A 17,209-nucleotide genomic window follows, 5' to 3' on the forward strand; every position below is an offset into this window, starting at 1 on the left:
CAATCTTTAAAATTTTTTTTTAAGATTTCATTTATTTATTTAGGCAATCTTTAAATCATTCACCTTCTCCAAATATCTAGTATCTTGTTTCAGAAATTATCTGACCAAAGCATTATCACCATCTCAGACACTGCACCTGTGTGGATATTTGTGCTGAGTTTTTAAGCAAGGGCTAGAAAATGGTTTTAGGTTATGGATTCGTTAGTGTTTGTGTTTTCTCAGATATAATGAGAACATCTTCCAAGATTCTACAGGATTTAGAAGGAAAATGAAAGGTCTTAAAGTCATAGACTTTAGAATTAAACTATACATTGAGCTGAGGCGCGTGCATTTAATAACACTATTGGCTTTAGCCTAGAGAAAAAGATTGAGGTCATATCTAAGCTTGAGAATAAAAAGAGGGATATATCTTCCAGAAAAAAAATGTATTTAACAAGCAGCTTATCATCAAGGGCCAGAAGATCAAGACCTCGTCTCTTTGATGAGACTTTGTTTCAGAAGTGGCTTCAGAGTACTCAGAAATGGGATGGCATTAAAACAGGAAGTGGGACTTGGTGAAATCATCTCTTAGAAATCTGAAGCTAGGGATAGCTCAATTTCAGCATTTTGAGATGTAGTTAAATCTCATGTTGTGGTTTTGTTGTTGTTGTTTTAAATAAAGCAGGGTTGAGGAATAAGGCTGAAGATTTTAATAAGAACCGCTTTGTCAGCTTTCCTTAGTTGTAGCACTTACATTCCCAGTGTCCACCAAGAAGTAGATCCAGAGGGCCCTTGTCTGTGTTAGTTCCCCTGATCCTCACCACAGCCCTGTGCAGCTTGAAAGACAGGTATCACCCCTACTTGACAAGATGAAAACTCAGAGTCCCTACTTGATTTTGCAGTTGGTTTTCATGGCTGGTAACTGATTAGCATGGCAGGGGATGGCAGAACCAGGTCCTGCTGGGTCTGCTGACTGCAAAGCCCCTTTCTTCCCGCTGTGGCCTCCCCTGAGCTATAGAGCACCTGAAGGAACATGCAGGTGACTTTTGGTGTGTTCAGAGCAAGAGCAGTCTGTTGATCCGTTTGATGATCGTAGATTATCAATAAAGCACCACATTTGTCTGCCCTGGCCTTTTTTTTTCTTTTTCTTTTTCTGAAAAGTGACTCCATCGTTAAATCCCTGGCAAATACAGCTAGTTGAAGCCCATGAAAATTTGTGCTGCTTTACCCAGAAACACCTTATGAATGGTAATTGTGAAAACCATGATAATGCAATAATAAAGCCATATTGTAATAATAGAAGTTTTATGAGATTTGATTTTTTAAAATCTAAGCAGAGCATCTGTTTGTATTTGTTCTTAAGATTTATCTATTTATTTATTTATTTGAGACGGAGAGAGCAAGAGAGCGTGCACACACAACAAGGAAGAGGGTCAGAGAGAAAGTGAGAAACAAACTCCCCACTGCGCCCCAATGTGGGGCCTAATCCCAGGACCCTGCGATCATGACCTGAGCTGAAGGCAGATGTTTAACGACTAAGCCACCCAGGTGCCCCAGAGCATCTGTTTTGATTATGTCTTGTGATTAAATAAAAATAACTCTAGAAATACTTTCTGCTTCCTGGTAGTAGAAGTAAAAGCACTTCTAAGAAAATTAGAACCAACCTTTAGTAACAGTGTTAGGTTTTTGCTGCTAAAAAGGAAGTAAATGGAAATGAATATTGGCATAGTTGGTGTCAATAAAATGAAAAGTTTCTGCTGGGTCTAAGAAATAACATAGAATGTTTGGCAGCACTTTATATAGTTTTGAGGAACAAATATCAGTTATGGCCTAATTATAGAGTATTTCTTCTGCAAATCACTTAGTCAGCAGGTTTTTTCTCCTTGGCTAATATTTACTGAATCTTGGAAGAGACTAAGTCCAAAAAGCCTTTTATGAAAGAGTTTGGGGGTCCTGTTTTTTACACTTTTAAAGTATCAGAAGAATGGCACTTTCTGCCCAGTAGGAACATCTGTCCTTGCTCTATCAAAATTTTCCAGAAGCTCCATTGAGATGTTGACATACCTTCCCTCCATGCTCTCTAGATCTTTGGGAAGGATTTTTTTTTTTGATTGTTTGAGATCAATCTCTTACATAGAGTAGTATTTATTGGTCATTTCTTACATTTTGGCAATGTGTTAACTACCAGAGAAATAAACTGCTATCTTGGGCATAATTTTTGATATTTCTTAGAATTTACAGTAATATTTTTGTAAAGCTCTAATCTAAATTAAGACCTTAATTAATTAGTGGATATTAGCCTTTTCTGACTTTTGAAAATCTCATGAAAGCTAGGATCCAAGAAAAGGCTTTAGATATGCTATACAGGTATTTCGCAATAATTCAGAGGGTGGGCTTCAACCAGTTTAATAATCCTGACCCTAAATGTATTTGACAGCTCTTAACCCAGTATTCATATCATAATTATTACCAGTAGAAGTATTGAATAAGAGAAAAGGCTGTTCTTGGAGATGTTTCCTATTTTATGTTCCCTTTTTATGAACTTCTTTTTTAAGATTTATTTATTTTAAAGAGAGGGGTGTGCTTTGGTGGCCCAATTGGTTAACTGGCTGCCTTTGGCTCAATTCATGTTCCCGGGGTCCTGGGATTGAGCCCCATGTCGGACTTCCTGCTCAGCAGGAAGCCTGCTTTTCCCTGTCCCTCTGCCTGCTGCTCTCCCTGCTTGTGTTCTCTCTCTCAAATAAAATCTTAGAAAAAAATTTTTTTTAATTTATTTTAAAGAGACAGGGAGAAAGAGAATCTTCAGCAGACTCTGCTCTGAGCACAGAGCCTGATTTGGTGCTTGATTTCAAGACCCTGAGATTATGACCTGCATGAAATCAAGAGTCGGACTCTCAGCCAACAGACATCCAGGCGCCTGATCCCCTTTTATGAATTTGATTTGAATGTTTCCCTGATTGTTTTCTGAACTTGTCATCCTTAAGGTACCCTTTAAGAAGGGGCTTAATCACATCATCCTGAGACTCATACTCTTTTCAGTTTGTGCCTACATCATGAAAACTCCTGCGTGGGTGTCTGAGAGCAGGACCCAGGAGCCTGTGTCTGGTGAGGGAGGCTGGGGTGAGGGGAGTGCTAGCAGCCAGTTGGACTGCCAGAATCTTCAGCTTCCAGAGACAGAGGAAGTGTACAGACAAATTCCAGAAACTCCAAACTAGCTTCACTGGCATTCTAAGGACTAGCCAGTAATTTATAACTTAAAAAAAGAAAAAAATAAATAAATAAAACTCTAATGAGAATTCACACAGAGATTGTGAAAAATTTCGTGGTGAGGTTCTATACAAGAGATTGTTAAATTGACACAAATACTTATCAGACCCAAAGGTGTATTTATCTGAACTAGAAATTTTTACTGAGGAATAGCAGAACTAAAACTCTATCTAGACGGATTGACATTTCTTTAAAATTCCTGCACTTACTTCTTTGTAAAGGGAATAGAAGACTCTAAATTTTTGAAGAGAACAGGGAGCACCTGTGAAGTGCTGGGCCCTGCGTCGCTTACACACTTATGGCTCCAGCAGCTGCACAGCTGTCCCCTCTGGTCTCACTGCGGTGTTTGTCCTCCTGCTCTCCGATGCTGCGTCCATGCAGGACAGCTGCTCTTCGCAGTCTCTCACTGGCTTCCACTCCGTTTCAGGTGCCCCAGTGTTACATAGGTGTTGGCCTTACTTTCCTTTGTCTCCTGTCTTTCTTTATCCAGATAAATGTGAGTTCAAGGGCTCCCTCTCTGGCAGTAATGCGGGAATTACGAGCATCGAATTTGACAGCGCTGTGAGTATCCCATGGCTGTGGAAATGAGTGCGCTTACAGAGGCGTAGAAACCATTTAAGACATCTGGTTCTTGAAATTTTAAAAATTACTCAGATGATTTCCCAGCTTTTCTCCTTGTCTTAAGTCCCATCAGTGTCCCATCACGATGCAAGGAGATGGTAAATTCTGGGCTGTTTGTGACAGTGTTGCAATCTGGGTGGGGGAGGCAGGTCTGCAGTGTCCCAGCCAGTCAGTTCTCTGCAGGCTTGCTGAAGGTCCCAGCTGAAGCGTGGCGGTGCAGGGGGAGCCACAGGCGTCTAGCTAGGTGGGTGAGAGGCAGGTCTCAGGGAGAACAGTTTGGGGAGGTTGTGGGAGGGAAGAGCTGGTGCCTCTGGGCTCTGTAGTTTGGACAGTGTGTAGACAGTTGGTATTTACTGTTACTGAAGGGGGTGGAGGGGATAGCTGATGAACTCGAGAGAACAGGTTACAGTTTGAACTGGAGAGTCTGCAATATTCCAGCGGGAGGGCAGGATTGAGCAAGTTCAGGAGCAAAGTGGATTTACCGCAGTCAGTGGGTTGACAGACTACTGGGAGTAAGGTCAGTATTCACATCAGCTGTGCAGCTTTTGAGCATCTAATAAGCCTTTTCTGGACTCGATTCTTAGGGAGTTTGTATTGTGTGGACTGAAATAATCTATTTTGTCTAAAATTTGTCTCCCCCCACCCTTATTCCCATAGGGATCTTACCTTTTAGCAGCTTCAAATGATTTTGCAAGTCGAATCTGGACTGTGGATGATTATCGGTTACGGGTAAGACCCAGTTAAAAAAGTTAGTATAACTTCAAACTTCATGAGGTTCTTAAGGCACAAAATGTAGGAAATGGCAGGTTGATTAATTAGGAGAATCGTGTTTTCCTAAAAATCATACTTGACTCCCCCTGCCTTTCCTTTTCCCCCTTGGGAAAATTTGTTTCCATGTTACATTCTTCCTTTGTCCAAGATTGAGTTTCAGAATGCTTGCACGAGGAAGCCATCACATTTCTCATAAAAGATTCAGGGTGTTCCTGTTCCTAAGAACTACATACTTGGGGCAGGCAGGTGTCTGTTTTAGCAGAACTTCCAACAATCCCAGCGTTGTTGTAGAAGTTACATTTGTTATGTCCCAAGACTCATAATGAGCTCCCAGAGTCGAGCTGAAAGTAGGACATAGGATTGCATGTGGGTACACTTACGGTTAGCGAGAACCACAACTCTGACACAAGGTGGGAGCAGGTGGCAGGGAAAAGGGGAAGGTCGGGGTCATGTGAAGGAATTAGCATGTGAACCCGAAGTTGTTGAGAAGTCGCTTGGCCTCCACAATGAAGACCAAAACTTGATGTTTATAGTACTTTGTTTCTAGTGAAAAACAAATAGCTTAATTTGGGGACATGTTTTTCTCCTTAAGCCTGAAGCAGTTTTCACATGTGCTCATTAAGAAAAGGCTGTTGAAAGATAAGAGGGAGGCTGAGCTTCTTACAAAGAAAAAAGTTTGACACAAGCTTTTGTACATCAGCTTGCATGAGGCATGGCGTTGAGAGCTTCTTCGAGGGAAATCTGCAGAAAAGGGGAGCTGCCGCAGAATGGTCCGTTGCCAGTGGTCTGATGTGATAATGCTGGGATGCAGTTTGGAGAATCTTTGGAAATGCACAGTTCACGTGTCTCATAGGCTCTCCGTTTTCTTGAAGGAGCTGTAGGGAACACCACCAGTATTAGCTGCTAGTCAGTACCTCATGGACGGTGGTGATCCTTCATTCTGAGTCGGAAGAAGATCCAGGGTTACACATGCAAAGTATGGGGCAGGAAGCTGACAAAGATTACTCCCTTGTGAAAGCTGAAGAGCCTGTTCTGTGTTCTTGTCTGAATGCAGAACAGGGAACAGGGCCACTGGGCCCCCGTGGGCAGGGCTGGACCTTTTGCTAAAGCAGTAGTCCCATCTGTTCCAACACCTGAACAAGTTTTCAGTAGCCGCCCTCTACTTCTGCACGCTCAAGGTGGCCTGGCCCGTCCTCAACCAGCATGATAACCTGCTGTGGGCTATGCTGTGCTCTCTTAACCATCGATCCCTTACTGGATTCTTGAAACAGGATTGAATGTGCCTGCAGTTCTTAGTTTGCCTAAAGGAAAAGGGACTTTTCTTGAGTGGCTCTGATGCGTCAGACCCAATACCAAGGTATTGTATGTACCCTACTGCTTTTTTCATCCCCAGGGGAACAAGGAGGGATAGGTTACGGAAAACCAAGGCTCAGTCAGAGAAGCCCACAAAATTGCCTAGAGTCCCCCAGCTACCAGATGAGAATGAGAACTGGGCTCCTTGCTTTTCTGTTTGATCTGGATTACTCTAGTGTCTCTACAGGTACAGCAGACCTGTCTCACCATGAAGAGGGACATACAGTCCTCCCTTACATTGTAGGCCATTGGAGGAGAAAAGCAAGCAGTTGAGGGCTCGGCCAGTTGTGCAGGATGATATTTTCCATTGGAAAAGAGTTCTATTCAGGTGACCATCAGCCCTTGGGTTGGACATAAGAAGGGGACCTGCAGGTGGGAGCCAGACCTGGAAAACAAAAATAATGTTGGGAAACTTTCTTCAAGTGAGCTAATCTGCAAGAGTGGGCTGAGTTTCATGGGAGAAGGCACTCAGGGTACTGGAGCACCAGGCTTCCACTGGGCTTGCTGATGGGTTGGGCTGGTGCTAGGATAGTAGCCTCCGTAGCTGGGCTAGCTGACTTGGAGGGCTTCTGGCCCTCTCTCTGTGTATGTGTGATGAAGATCAGGATGAACATCCTCTGGATAAATATCTGCTCTGGGACCACAGAACACACATGGAACTCTTAACGGGGTCCAGGAAGTAAATACACTCCCTCTTGTAGGAGGCTCTGGCTTCTACTTAGACCCTAGTCAACAGAGGATGTTGGAAGACACATAGGTGAATGTTCAGAAATCCAGGACCCAAGCCCATAGTTTTTCTGGTAAGGGAAAGGTATTGGCAGAGACCAGAATGCAAGGAGCAACTGGCTGAGTGCTTTAAAATCCTTGTAGTAAAGGTGTGCTAGAGACAGCCTGGTATTTACAGAGGACTCCTTTGAAGAGCGGGTGTTTTAGATTCCCTTAAAAATCCAGAAGGTCCTTGCAAAACTTCCTAGCTGCTCTCTAAAATGTGACTTGAGGAATGGGGTTGAACAACCCACCTTTTCACTTCTCTAATGTGGACATAGAAAAATAACCAGGGTGACGAGACTGGCTTTCAGATGGTGGTTTTTGCTTCAGAAACATCCTCATTGAGTTCTGCATTTTTTCTGGGGTCAGTTGACCATTTGGTGCTAACGGTGGTTGCTTGCATGGTGGGTGGCCCTCAGGTCTCTCCTGAGGCATGGGGGAGCACCTGGCAGGGCCCTGGAGAAGAGAGGTTCAAGCTGCTCTGATGTCTGAACATGCTGCCCCATCTCTTAGGAGCCACTGTTTGAAAAAGGAAGGTAAAACCTGAAAATTAAATAAATTGAATTGAATTAAATATTGAAAAGAAATGTCAGAAACACTGGGTGGATAAAAATTTTACATAAATCTGATGCACTTGAGATAAGGACTTTGTAAATCATGGAAAAAAACCTGGAGGAGGCTGCATTCCATACCTTTGTGAGCATGGAATGGGAGCCCGTCAGCTGGATTTCCTCCAAGGATGAGATTGGCAGAAGGACAAACTTTAAAAAGCAAGCTAACACATAAGAAGAGCCAGGAAAGGGGTACCAGGGTGGCTCAGCAGGTTAAACCTCTGCCTTCTGCTCAGGTCATGATCTCAACATCCTGGGATCGAGCCCCACATCAGGCTCTCTGAGCCTGCTTCCCCCCCTCTCTCTGCCTGCCTATTTGTGACCCTTTCTCTCTCTGTGTCAAATAAGTAAAATCTTTTAAAAAGAAGAAGAAGAGGAGGAACCAGGAAATAATAGTATCTCTTTTCTTTCTTTCATCAGTCCAGCAGTTTTACCAGGGAAACTGTGTGCCCATAGCTGTTTGCAGTAGCACCATTAGTGCTCATGAGATGTAAAGTGACCTAGGTGTCCGCTGGGCATAGAAATTTCCATTAAATTGTAATTGCCACTTGACAATTACTTAACTATCAGAGTAACTTTGAAGGCTCTTAGTGGTTGGAGGAAGGAAGAACATTAATGCTCCCAGCAGTGGGCCTTATACACGGGGCACCTTGTTTGGTCCTTTTACTAAAACAGTGGGAGGAAGAGGTTATTTGGCAGATGTTTGAGCCCTGACTGTTCAAAGCCAGAGCATTGTGACCCCAGAGCCGGAGCATCTTCAGCTGTCACGTGGGAAACTACTTCTGCTGTAATGTGAAAATGGCAATAGATAATTTTTTTTTTTTAATTTATTTATTTGACAGAGAAGGAGATCACAAGTAGGCAAAGGCAGGGGCGGGGGACCCTGTTCCTTGCTGAGCAGAGAGCCTGATGTGGGGCTCAATCCCAGGACCCTGAGATCATGACCCAAGTCCAAGGCAGAGGCCTAACCCACTGAGCCACCCAGGCGCCCCATCAGCAGTGGGTAAATTTTTAGGAGTATTTGCACATGAGAACAATGAAAGTATTAACACGCATTTAATAGAGTTCACAGAAATGAGTGCTCACAAGCCTGTTTATGAGCAGTGTCTCTTTCTCCGGAGTCTGCCAACTGGGATTTTACTGCAGTAGGATGAACGAAAACAGTGAATGTACCCAAAACTTTGATTTCTTTGATGATGTAGTTCTTTTCTCCGAACTTAATTTACCTAGCATGGGGTGTACTCTTCCTGAGTTGAATGTCTCCTCATGAACCGTACAGTGTGGATGATCTGTGCTGGGTGGAATCCTTACTCCCATACTGTACTCAATGTAAGCCTTGTTGCGGGAGTGTTCAGGATCTTACGAGAAGGATCTGTGGGAGGTTTTTATACAGCCATAGCACAGCTGCCCCCTGGCTGGCGCATTTGTCTGATGTCGTTCAGTTTCAGAGAGGTTTAAATGTGGGAGAAACGAGTCTTCGAATCTGTGCCAGCTTCTCCCTTCAGAAGGGAGAAGTATGTGTGGGCCTGGGTTTTCTGTTCCTGTGGTGAGGTGGCGTTGCTCCACTGAGCAAGGAGGGAAGATAGGTTTCAAAAATTCTCACACTAAACATTTCACAAGGAACTGTGAGATCTTTGGGAGTCAGTGTGGAAACTCTGTAAGTAAGTTAGCAGTTGTAGTAAGTATATGAAAGCTTTTAAAGGTTTATTTATTAGTTGGTTAAAAAGAAAACCTCAACGAATACTTTCTGAGCCTTTGAGATTTCACACCTAGAAGCATGCCAGCCTGCACTGGAAAATCCATGAGGAGTAGTGAAAGGTCCGACTCCCAGGGTCCCCTCCCGATACCCCTGGCATCCCCTTGGGCTCCAGTAGTGCCGTGATGGGCAGAAGGGTGGCTGGTGCTGAGCAACGCCCCAGGGCTGTGTTCCCTGGCGGGAACCCCCCAGCCAGCTGCTAAGGGGGTTCATTGTTGGGGCTGCTGGTACCTGTGGTTATGGTCTGACATTGCAAGCTGAGATCTCTGATTGAAAAAACCCCTAGGGTTTTTAATAGTTTATTTAGAGAGTCCTGATGTTTCCTTTTGTAAATTATGCCTGCAGGGAACCAGTATGTTCTGACTTTAAATAGGGTCTGGACTTTCAGAGGCACTGGGTAAAATCTAGGCTTTGAAAAATTCTGTAATCTGATACAATCCAGATTTACAGAGAAGGTTGCAGGAATCCTACAGACCTGTGGTATCTGTAACAGTTTATTTCAAAAAGGTCCTCCAACTGCATGTCCCTTTTTTTAAAGTTGGCACTAGTGGTGTTAGATTTTTTTTTCCCCTATACATTATTTGTGCTGAGAGATTTATGCTCTTCCTCTTGATTCCTTACCTCTGGGCCACACTGAAAGATAGGCTTTCTGGACATTTTGCCGAGCCACATATCCTTTGTCTGTATATTCCTGACCAGATCTTTGGGTGTTTGGAGAAGCCAGTTCTTCCAGCATGGTGTGTGCCCACGGCTTACCCCAGCTGTGTTCTCTCTCGCAGCACACTCTCACAGGACACAGTGGCAAAGTGCTGTCTGCCAAGTTCCTGCTGGACAACGCGCGTATTGTTTCCGGAAGTCATGACCGGACCCTCAAGCTCTGGGATCTCCGCAGCAAAGTCTGTGAGGAAATTTAGTCTTGCTCTCTGTCTGTACAATTAGACGTTAACCACAAGGTGTTTGTTGCCACACGTGATACAGTTTGAATTTCAAGTCTGGTTTCATATTCAGAGTGGCGTTGAGGTAGCGACAGTTTTCTGTGTTTGAGAGTATGTTTAAATTAAATAAGGAGCTCCAGTTACTCGGATGAGAGGGAAGCGATGCTCCCTGCACGGCCTCTGCTGTGCAGGGTCCTCTGCTCGATGACTAATGTTCACTTTTCTTTCAGGCATAAAGACGGTGTTTGCAGGATCCAGCTGCAACGATATCGTTTGCACGGAGCAGTGTGTCATGAGTGGACATTTTGACAAGAAAATTCGTTTCTGGGACATCCGGTATACTACCCCAGAGCTTGGTGGGGGAGGCAGATGAGAGGGTCTTCCCGTGGTAGAGCTCTGAGGAGGCTTTGTATACAGGGTGTACTTTTTAAGATCCCTAGAAGTAGCAAAAATGAGCTCTAGTCCACGTTTGTCTCAGTAGTTCGATATTCTTTACCGTGAAGTAGACAGTCGTGTTCAGTGATTACTTACGAGCACACTCTCCGCGCTTAGGAGGCACTTTTTCAGCTGCTAGGAAAATGAAGATGGACAGCTAGGTAGTTGGAAAGTCTGCACGGGGTTCGGAAGTAGAGCCAGGCGCCTTAGTCCAAGGATATGAGAGAACACCTGTCAGGATGAGTCTTAAGAAGGCAGTGGGCATCACATGACACAAAGCCCCTGACACACTTTCCAGACAGGACAGCAGGATAGCCTGGGAGATCGGGCTGTGGGCAGACAGGACTAGCTGGTGGTGGGTTGGGATCAGATGGCTGTTTGTTAAGTGACTTGCTCTTGTAAGCCATTGGGTGTTTTAACAGAGGACCCCTCTGCACAAGTGAGTAGATGGTGCAGGTGGCGTTCACATGGCATCCTAGAAGCCCGGACCTCATCCAGCAGTAAAGGAGATGTGGAGCGGAAGGGATTTGAGGGAACATTCGCACATGATGGGCGAGGAAGGGGAGGACTTAAGCCAGACCAGTGACTGACTTGCCTAGGGTGGGAACTCTGCCCTAGAGTCCAGCTGCACACCTGGCATCACTCAGCTGGACTTGGGGAGCCCTGGAGCTGAACTTGTAGGGCAGGGAGCCTGCAACGGACCACATGTTTATCCCAGACCCACCAGAGCAAGTTTCTGGGCCCTTGGCCACGTTGACATGTCATCACTGGAAGAGTACTGAACAGGTCGCAGACCTGCTTAGCTCATGCTGGGCCGAAGCTCCCTGATTGGCAGTTACTGTAGCATTTCTCCAAATGGGTGAGGAAGTTAATTCTTCCCCAATTCCAAGTTCTGGTTCTTACACTATAACTATAGAATGTATTGATAGAAAAATAGTAAAAGCAGTTCCTGAAGTGATTTTTATAAGGTTGGGACACTCACTGTTCTTGAAGAGTATGGCATTCTAGTCGAATTCCCTCCTTTCCCCTTCTTCTCCATGGAGCATGGTGTCCTGGTCAACACGGGGAAGTGCCAACGCTTCCATGTTCCGTCTTCTCAGACTTCCCGTCACTTCTGTAGATCAGAGAGCATCGTCCGGGAGATGGAGCTGCTGGGCAAGATTACCGCCCTGGACTTAAACCCAGAGAGAACAGAGCTTCTCAGCTGCTCTCGTGATGACCTGCTGAAGATCATTGATCTGCGGATCAATGCTGTCAGACAGACATTTAGGTAACTGGAGACATGCTGGTTTGGGTTTTATTTGACCCTTGTTGTTTTTCTGGGGGTCACATGAACACCAGAAGCCCTGACCCTGCTTTCTCAAACCCCGAGTGGTATGAGCTCTCGGGGTAACAGTGCTGTTGTTGGTTTCAGCGCGCCTGGGTTCAAATGCGGCTCTGATTGGACTAGAGTTGTATTCAGGTGAGTAGCGCTTCTCCTCCTGTCCTGCCCCACCCCCCCAGCTGGTGCATGCGGGAGTTGGAGGTGGGGGCCATGTGTTCACTGACTAACCCTGAGAGAGTGTCCAGGAATGACCTGGAAGTTCACCTTTAGGGGTCACTATCTCTCTTTCCTTTCTGGTGTGCCTAAGAGCTGTTGGAGAGCTTCTAAGGAAGGTGGGCTCTGTGCAGAAGGGCAGCCCCCTTTCCTGGTTCTCGGCTCTCCCTGCCCAGTGCTTCTCCCACGGAATGCTGAACTGGGGGTGGGTGCTTGACACTTTTCCGGTCTTACTTGTTCTGCAGCCCTGATGGTGGTTATGTGGCAGCGGGCTCAGCTGAGGGCTCCCTCTACGTCTGGAGCGTGCTCTCGGGGAAGGTGGAGAAGGTCCTTTCCAAGCAGCACGGGTAAGGGGAATCCTGGTAGCCCCCCTGAGGTTGTATGCAGGTGCTGTGACCTCATCTCGGGGGTCCTGCCCCTTTGGGCATGGACTGAGCCCCGGGAGAGCGTTGTGGGCTCACTGGCTCTGCTGTGAGCAAGGTCACTGAGGGGAGCCTGAGGCCATTCATGCAGTACAGCAAGTGGCAGTGTTTGCTTAGGGATGTGACAGTCTCTAGTTAGAGCCCTTCGAGTAGTGGCTGCTGGAGAAAGCTTAGGAAGATCACCTAGCGTCTCCTCTCTGCTTCTCCTTCTCCCTTCAGAGCCCCATTCCCCAGGAAATTGACTGGCTGTAAACCCAGATTTTCACTCTTTCAGTACTCCCCCGGGCTCTTGTTTCTCTTAGCTTTGTTCTCTCCACCAAGCTCAGCTGCTAGTTTTAATGGAGGTGGGGCTTTCCTCCAGAACCATCTCTCCTTGCTCCCAGGGGCAGTGGCCATTGTCCACTCCCCAGCGGGCCCCCAAGGCTCTTGTCAAAGGGTGAAGGCTACCGCCTTAGGGTAGACTTGGTTTCACTGGACTCCTTTCATTCTTTTTGTTTCTAACCTGCTTTCTTCAGTACAGTGTGGGGTTCCTTTGAGTTTCTGTGCTCATTGCCAAGGGCCTGCCTGTGGGCGGCAGCAGTCCTGGTGAGTAAGCCAGGCGTTGGAGAGAGCCTTGCTCCCAGAATGCAAGGGGGCCTGGCGTTCAGCTCACTAAGATCTCACAGGTGTTTCGACCTCTCCCTTTGAAGCTCGTCCATCAATGCGGTAGCATGGTCCCCTTCTGGCTCCCATGTCGTCAGTGTGGACAAAGGAAGCAAAGCTGTGCTGTGGTCAGAGTATTGATGGCACCTTCGAGAGAGAGAGAAAGGAGCTGAAGTCGGAGAAGCACCCAGACTCCTGCGGCGGCTCTGTCCTGGCAGGTGGTGTGTTGGGTGTAGCTTCGATCTCCAGAGAGGAGCTGGAGCTGCGTGGCCTGCCTTTGAACAGGATTTCTGAGGATTTTAGCTGAGGTCTCTAATGGCCTGAAAGGATAACACTGAAAAAATCTGGCCCTGCAGTCACTTATCAGGGATTCAGGTTCTTGCCTTGATTCAGGTGGGAAACACTACTGGCTCTGATCTTCCATACCTCATCGGGGGAGCACGGTCACCTGCCGGCTTCCTTACTGGCCAGCAGGACCAGGAACGCCCCACACGTGCGCGTGGGTGTCATTTCTCCCTCCGTGCTTTCTCCCGTCCTTCCAGAGTCGGTTCTGGCCCAATGCATGTCCTGCCCCCTTGGGATGGTTTTCCCGGTAAACTCACTTGAATCATTGGATTAACAGAAACCCAAAAAGGATTACCCCTGCCCTCAGCCCACAGGGACTACCCTGATTTCTGAGGAGACAGCGGGACTGTGGTTCTCCCTGCTGGTCTCTGTCATTATTACAAGGCTCTTTCTCTGATCTCATCTGATTACTGTTGGAATTTCCTTAGGTCTCCTAAACTGTTCTTAGAAAGCAGCTGTTCTTCAAAGCTTCAGGTTACCTTTCTTCCTAACAATGCTATACACTTATTTCTTGATCAAGAAATAAATGTTTGGTTATAAAATACTTTCTGGAAGTAGGAGAGGAAGTGCAGAAACCTCCTTGCAGGGAAGTGGGCATGCTGTGGGAGTAGAGTGGCTTCCTGCAGCCATCTGTAGACTCCCAGAAAGTGGGCAGGGCACACACCACCTTCTTTCTAGGTGTGCCTCGGTGACAGCCGCTGGTGACAAGAGATTGGAGGCCTCAAATGTATTAGCCTGGAGCCCAGTTCCGGGTCACTGCCCCTTTGCCAAGCCTATGTGCAATACCCCTCGGTGCTTTAGTGCGAGAAGCCCGTTCCAAGAAGTATGGGAATGTCATCTTTAGGTGTCAGGAGTTGGGATCAAGGCCAGGGAAAATCTGGCCTGTGGCGCTTTTTTTTTTTTTTCTTTCTTTTCTTAAAACATTTATCTTTACCATTTTACCTGTGTATATCATTTTAGTTCCTGAGTGACTGAAACACCAGTACTTTCATCACTTTTTAATTTGCACTTTATTTTTTTCCTTCCAAACTTGTTCTCTGGACAGCTGTGGGTAGGAGAGCTGGAGCTGGGTGAGGAGGGGTGCTGTGTCCATCCTCCCTCGCTCCCTGGCCCTCCTCCCCCCGCCCCTTCCAGCTTGCTGCTCCAAGAGCTCAAGGGGAGGTAGAATTCGCAGGCCAGGGCGCATCTTTTATTTATTTATGTTGCCCAACAGAACTTGATTGTAAATAAAAAAGAAATCGGTTATATACTTTTCAAACTTTGTGTCTCTTCATGGTTATTGTGTGCTCCTCTGTCTTTCCGAGAAAAAGCTGTTTCTTCCATCTGTTTGCGTGGTATTCGTTCATTTGTAAATAACAGCTATTTTCCTGGGGTCTCTCCTCATCGTTCATCATTTGAGCCTCCGTTACCACTGCCTGTAAACCAGCATCCCAGTTTCACATCACATGTAAGTCTTAGGGTCTCATGAATCTCTGCGTCTGTCCCGTGAGCGCCCAGCGCACTCACAAGACCCCTGCCATCAGGTCTGTGCTGCAGCCGGTGAGAGTACCTGGTTCCGCACTGAAGACTTTGTCCATAGGATCGATGGTGAGCCTTACCGGTCTCCCACTGGTCTCCAGCCTCTTCACTGAAGGGCCAGGAACTACCTCACGGAGGAGTGATTTGGGTCTCTAGTAAGCAGCCTTGTGCTGGGACAAATCCTGATCTCCTGGAGCCACCACCCCCACCTCAAGACCTCTGTTCGTTCCCTTATGACGACTGTTTGCAGGGGGTAGGGAGACAGCCGAACATCCACTTCACCCAGCACCTGGGGGCAGGATTCTTTTGTGACCTAAAGTCTCAGAGGCAGCCAGCAGTCTCCAAAAAGCCAAAGGAGTCTTTTGTAGTCACTTTCAAGAAGGGTAAGTCATTCTTAAAAGAGACGTGAAGTAAGCATTGCAGTAACCTCTAACTATCCTGTTTTCTTTGAACTTGGAGGGAAGCTTGGCTGCTCTCCACTTCGAACAAAGAGAGGTTTGGGTTTGAGATCCATCTGTACCATGAAGCTCTCTTCAGGTCACCTGCCCTGGCTGAGTGTTTGTGTGTGGGCTCACATGGGCGGTGGGGGAGGGCTTCATCTGACTCATGGTCCTGACACCCCCTCCCCCCCCAAAATCTGTCCGATCATCTGGGATCCTCCCTGCTGCTGCGGCTTCTGCTGGTGGGTAGGAGATGGTCGCAGGAATTTCTCCATTTCTCAGATGAATCTGGGTGGTGGGAGCTGGTGTGCTCCCTGGTAAGTGATGGCAGCTTTGACCCGGACATGAACATATCTCAGAAGTTGAGGATTTTAAGACATTTTTTAAATGAACTTGGGTTCCCTAGGTCATTTCCCAAAATAGTGTGATAAATCAAGATCAGTGCCTTATTCTTAAAAGTACATGCCACATACATACTAGCCTTTGTCCTTAAGTCCTGCAAAACCCCTCTACATCTTTCACATCGTGGCACGCAGGAGAATTTGTGTGGACACTGGAGTAATCTTTCAGCCTGGAGGGGCCAGCCTGGCCCCAAGAGTGGCTTGGTTGGGAAGTTCCAGATCTCTTGAGCAGAGCAAGGTGTGCAGAGCTACCTGTGTTTTCATGTGGCACAGCACAACCCTGCTTTTAGAGAACTAGATATTTTGAAAGGTACACTTGAAACCCCTCACCCATGTGGGCACCAGGAAAGAACAGCCCTGATGAAATTCCCCTTCAAGACTGCCGGATTGCAGAAACCACAGACATTTCTGGGTTCCTGTGAGGCCTCAGATCATAATCAGAAGCCTGTGGCTCTCAAACCTGGTGATCTGTGAACTGTGTCCCGTGTCACAAATTGGGGGGAGTTTCATAGTTAAGTGAGAAACTCTTCCAGCATCTTGACCCCTAGTGAGTGCCATGCCTCCAGTCCACACACCCCTCCAGGCCTCCATGGTGAGGCTGCCACCAGATGGCCTGGGGCTGGCCACAGGGTTGCCTTTACTCCACTCCATCTTTTCTCTTGTGCCGTATGGAAATGCCCACTCGCTAGAAATCCAAAGTTTTCTTTCTTAATTTCTTTCTTTTTTTTTTTTAAGATTTTACGTATTTATTCAACAGAGACCACAAGTAGGCAGAGAGGCAAGCACAGAGAGAGATGAAGTAGGCTCCCTGCTAAGCAGAAAGCCCAATGCGGGGCTCAATCCCAGGACCCTGGGATCATGACCTGAGCCAAAGACCTGAGCTGAGCTGAAGGCAGAGGCTTAACCCACTGAGCCACCCAGGCACCCCAAACTTGGGCAATCAAGGAAGGTGAAATGTACCCATTTGTATAGATTCTGGAAGAAAATCAAAAGTGGTACAGTCCAGTAAAATTACTTTTAATCTGCTTCACCTCCACAATTTGGTTTTCGTACCTCAGGGAGCTCTAGCTTCATAGCACAGCCCTAGTGGTTTCCATCTATGCCTCCCAACCCTTCCCTGCCTTCATTCCAGATACTTCCATCCTCTTTGTGCTCCAGCCATGCTGTGCTCCTCAAACACTCCCACTCTCCTTTGTGAGTTTTCCCCTGGGCTACACAGCCCTCGTTTAACCCTGACTGACTGACAGGCTCCGTGAGCTCACCCACATCCAGTGGCCCCAGAATCTGAGGAGGCAGAGGAAACACTTGTGTGTAAGGAGCCCTGGTGCATCTACTGCCAGGGTGTTTCACAGCAAACCTGAAGCTTGTCATTTTCTCTGAATCACACATCCCAGACTACTAAGGACAC

General features: G+C 46.7%; 1 protein-coding gene and 1 non-coding gene across 5 annotated transcripts in view; both read left to right on the top strand.

The window, feature by feature from the left end:
• Positions 1-14,705, top strand: part of ATG16L1 (autophagy related 16 like 1) — a 37,452-nt gene extending 22,747 nt beyond the window's left edge. For all 4 annotated transcript variants that reach the window (XM_059393740.1, XM_059393741.1, XM_059393743.1 and 1 more), the window contains 8 exons: positions 3,737-3,807; positions 4,525-4,596; positions 9,906-10,026; positions 10,292-10,397; positions 11,617-11,766; positions 11,911-11,958; positions 12,279-12,380; positions 13,145-14,705. In XM_059393740.1, the coding sequence (XP_059249723.1) occupies positions 3,737-3,807; positions 4,525-4,596; positions 9,906-10,026; positions 10,292-10,397; positions 11,617-11,766; positions 11,911-11,958; positions 12,279-12,380; positions 13,145-13,238 (764 nt within the window). In that variant the 3' untranslated portion in view covers positions 13,239-14,705. The remainder of the gene's footprint in view (positions 1-3,736; positions 3,808-4,524; positions 4,597-9,905; positions 10,027-10,291; positions 10,398-11,616; positions 11,767-11,910; positions 11,959-12,278; positions 12,381-13,144) is intronic.
• LOC132014799 (small Cajal body-specific RNA 6) lies at positions 9,167-9,391 on the top strand. The gene has a single exon (XR_009403437.1). It is a non-coding gene; the product is annotated as a small Cajal body-specific RNA 6 (non-coding RNA).
• Positions 14,706-17,209: the final 2,504 nt, after the last annotated feature.

This window comes from Mustela nigripes, chromosome 3 (assembly GCF_022355385.1).
Source record: "Mustela nigripes isolate SB6536 chromosome 3, MUSNIG.SB6536, whole genome shotgun sequence".
Classification (NCBI taxonomy): domain Eukaryota; kingdom Metazoa; phylum Chordata; class Mammalia; order Carnivora; family Mustelidae; genus Mustela; species Mustela nigripes.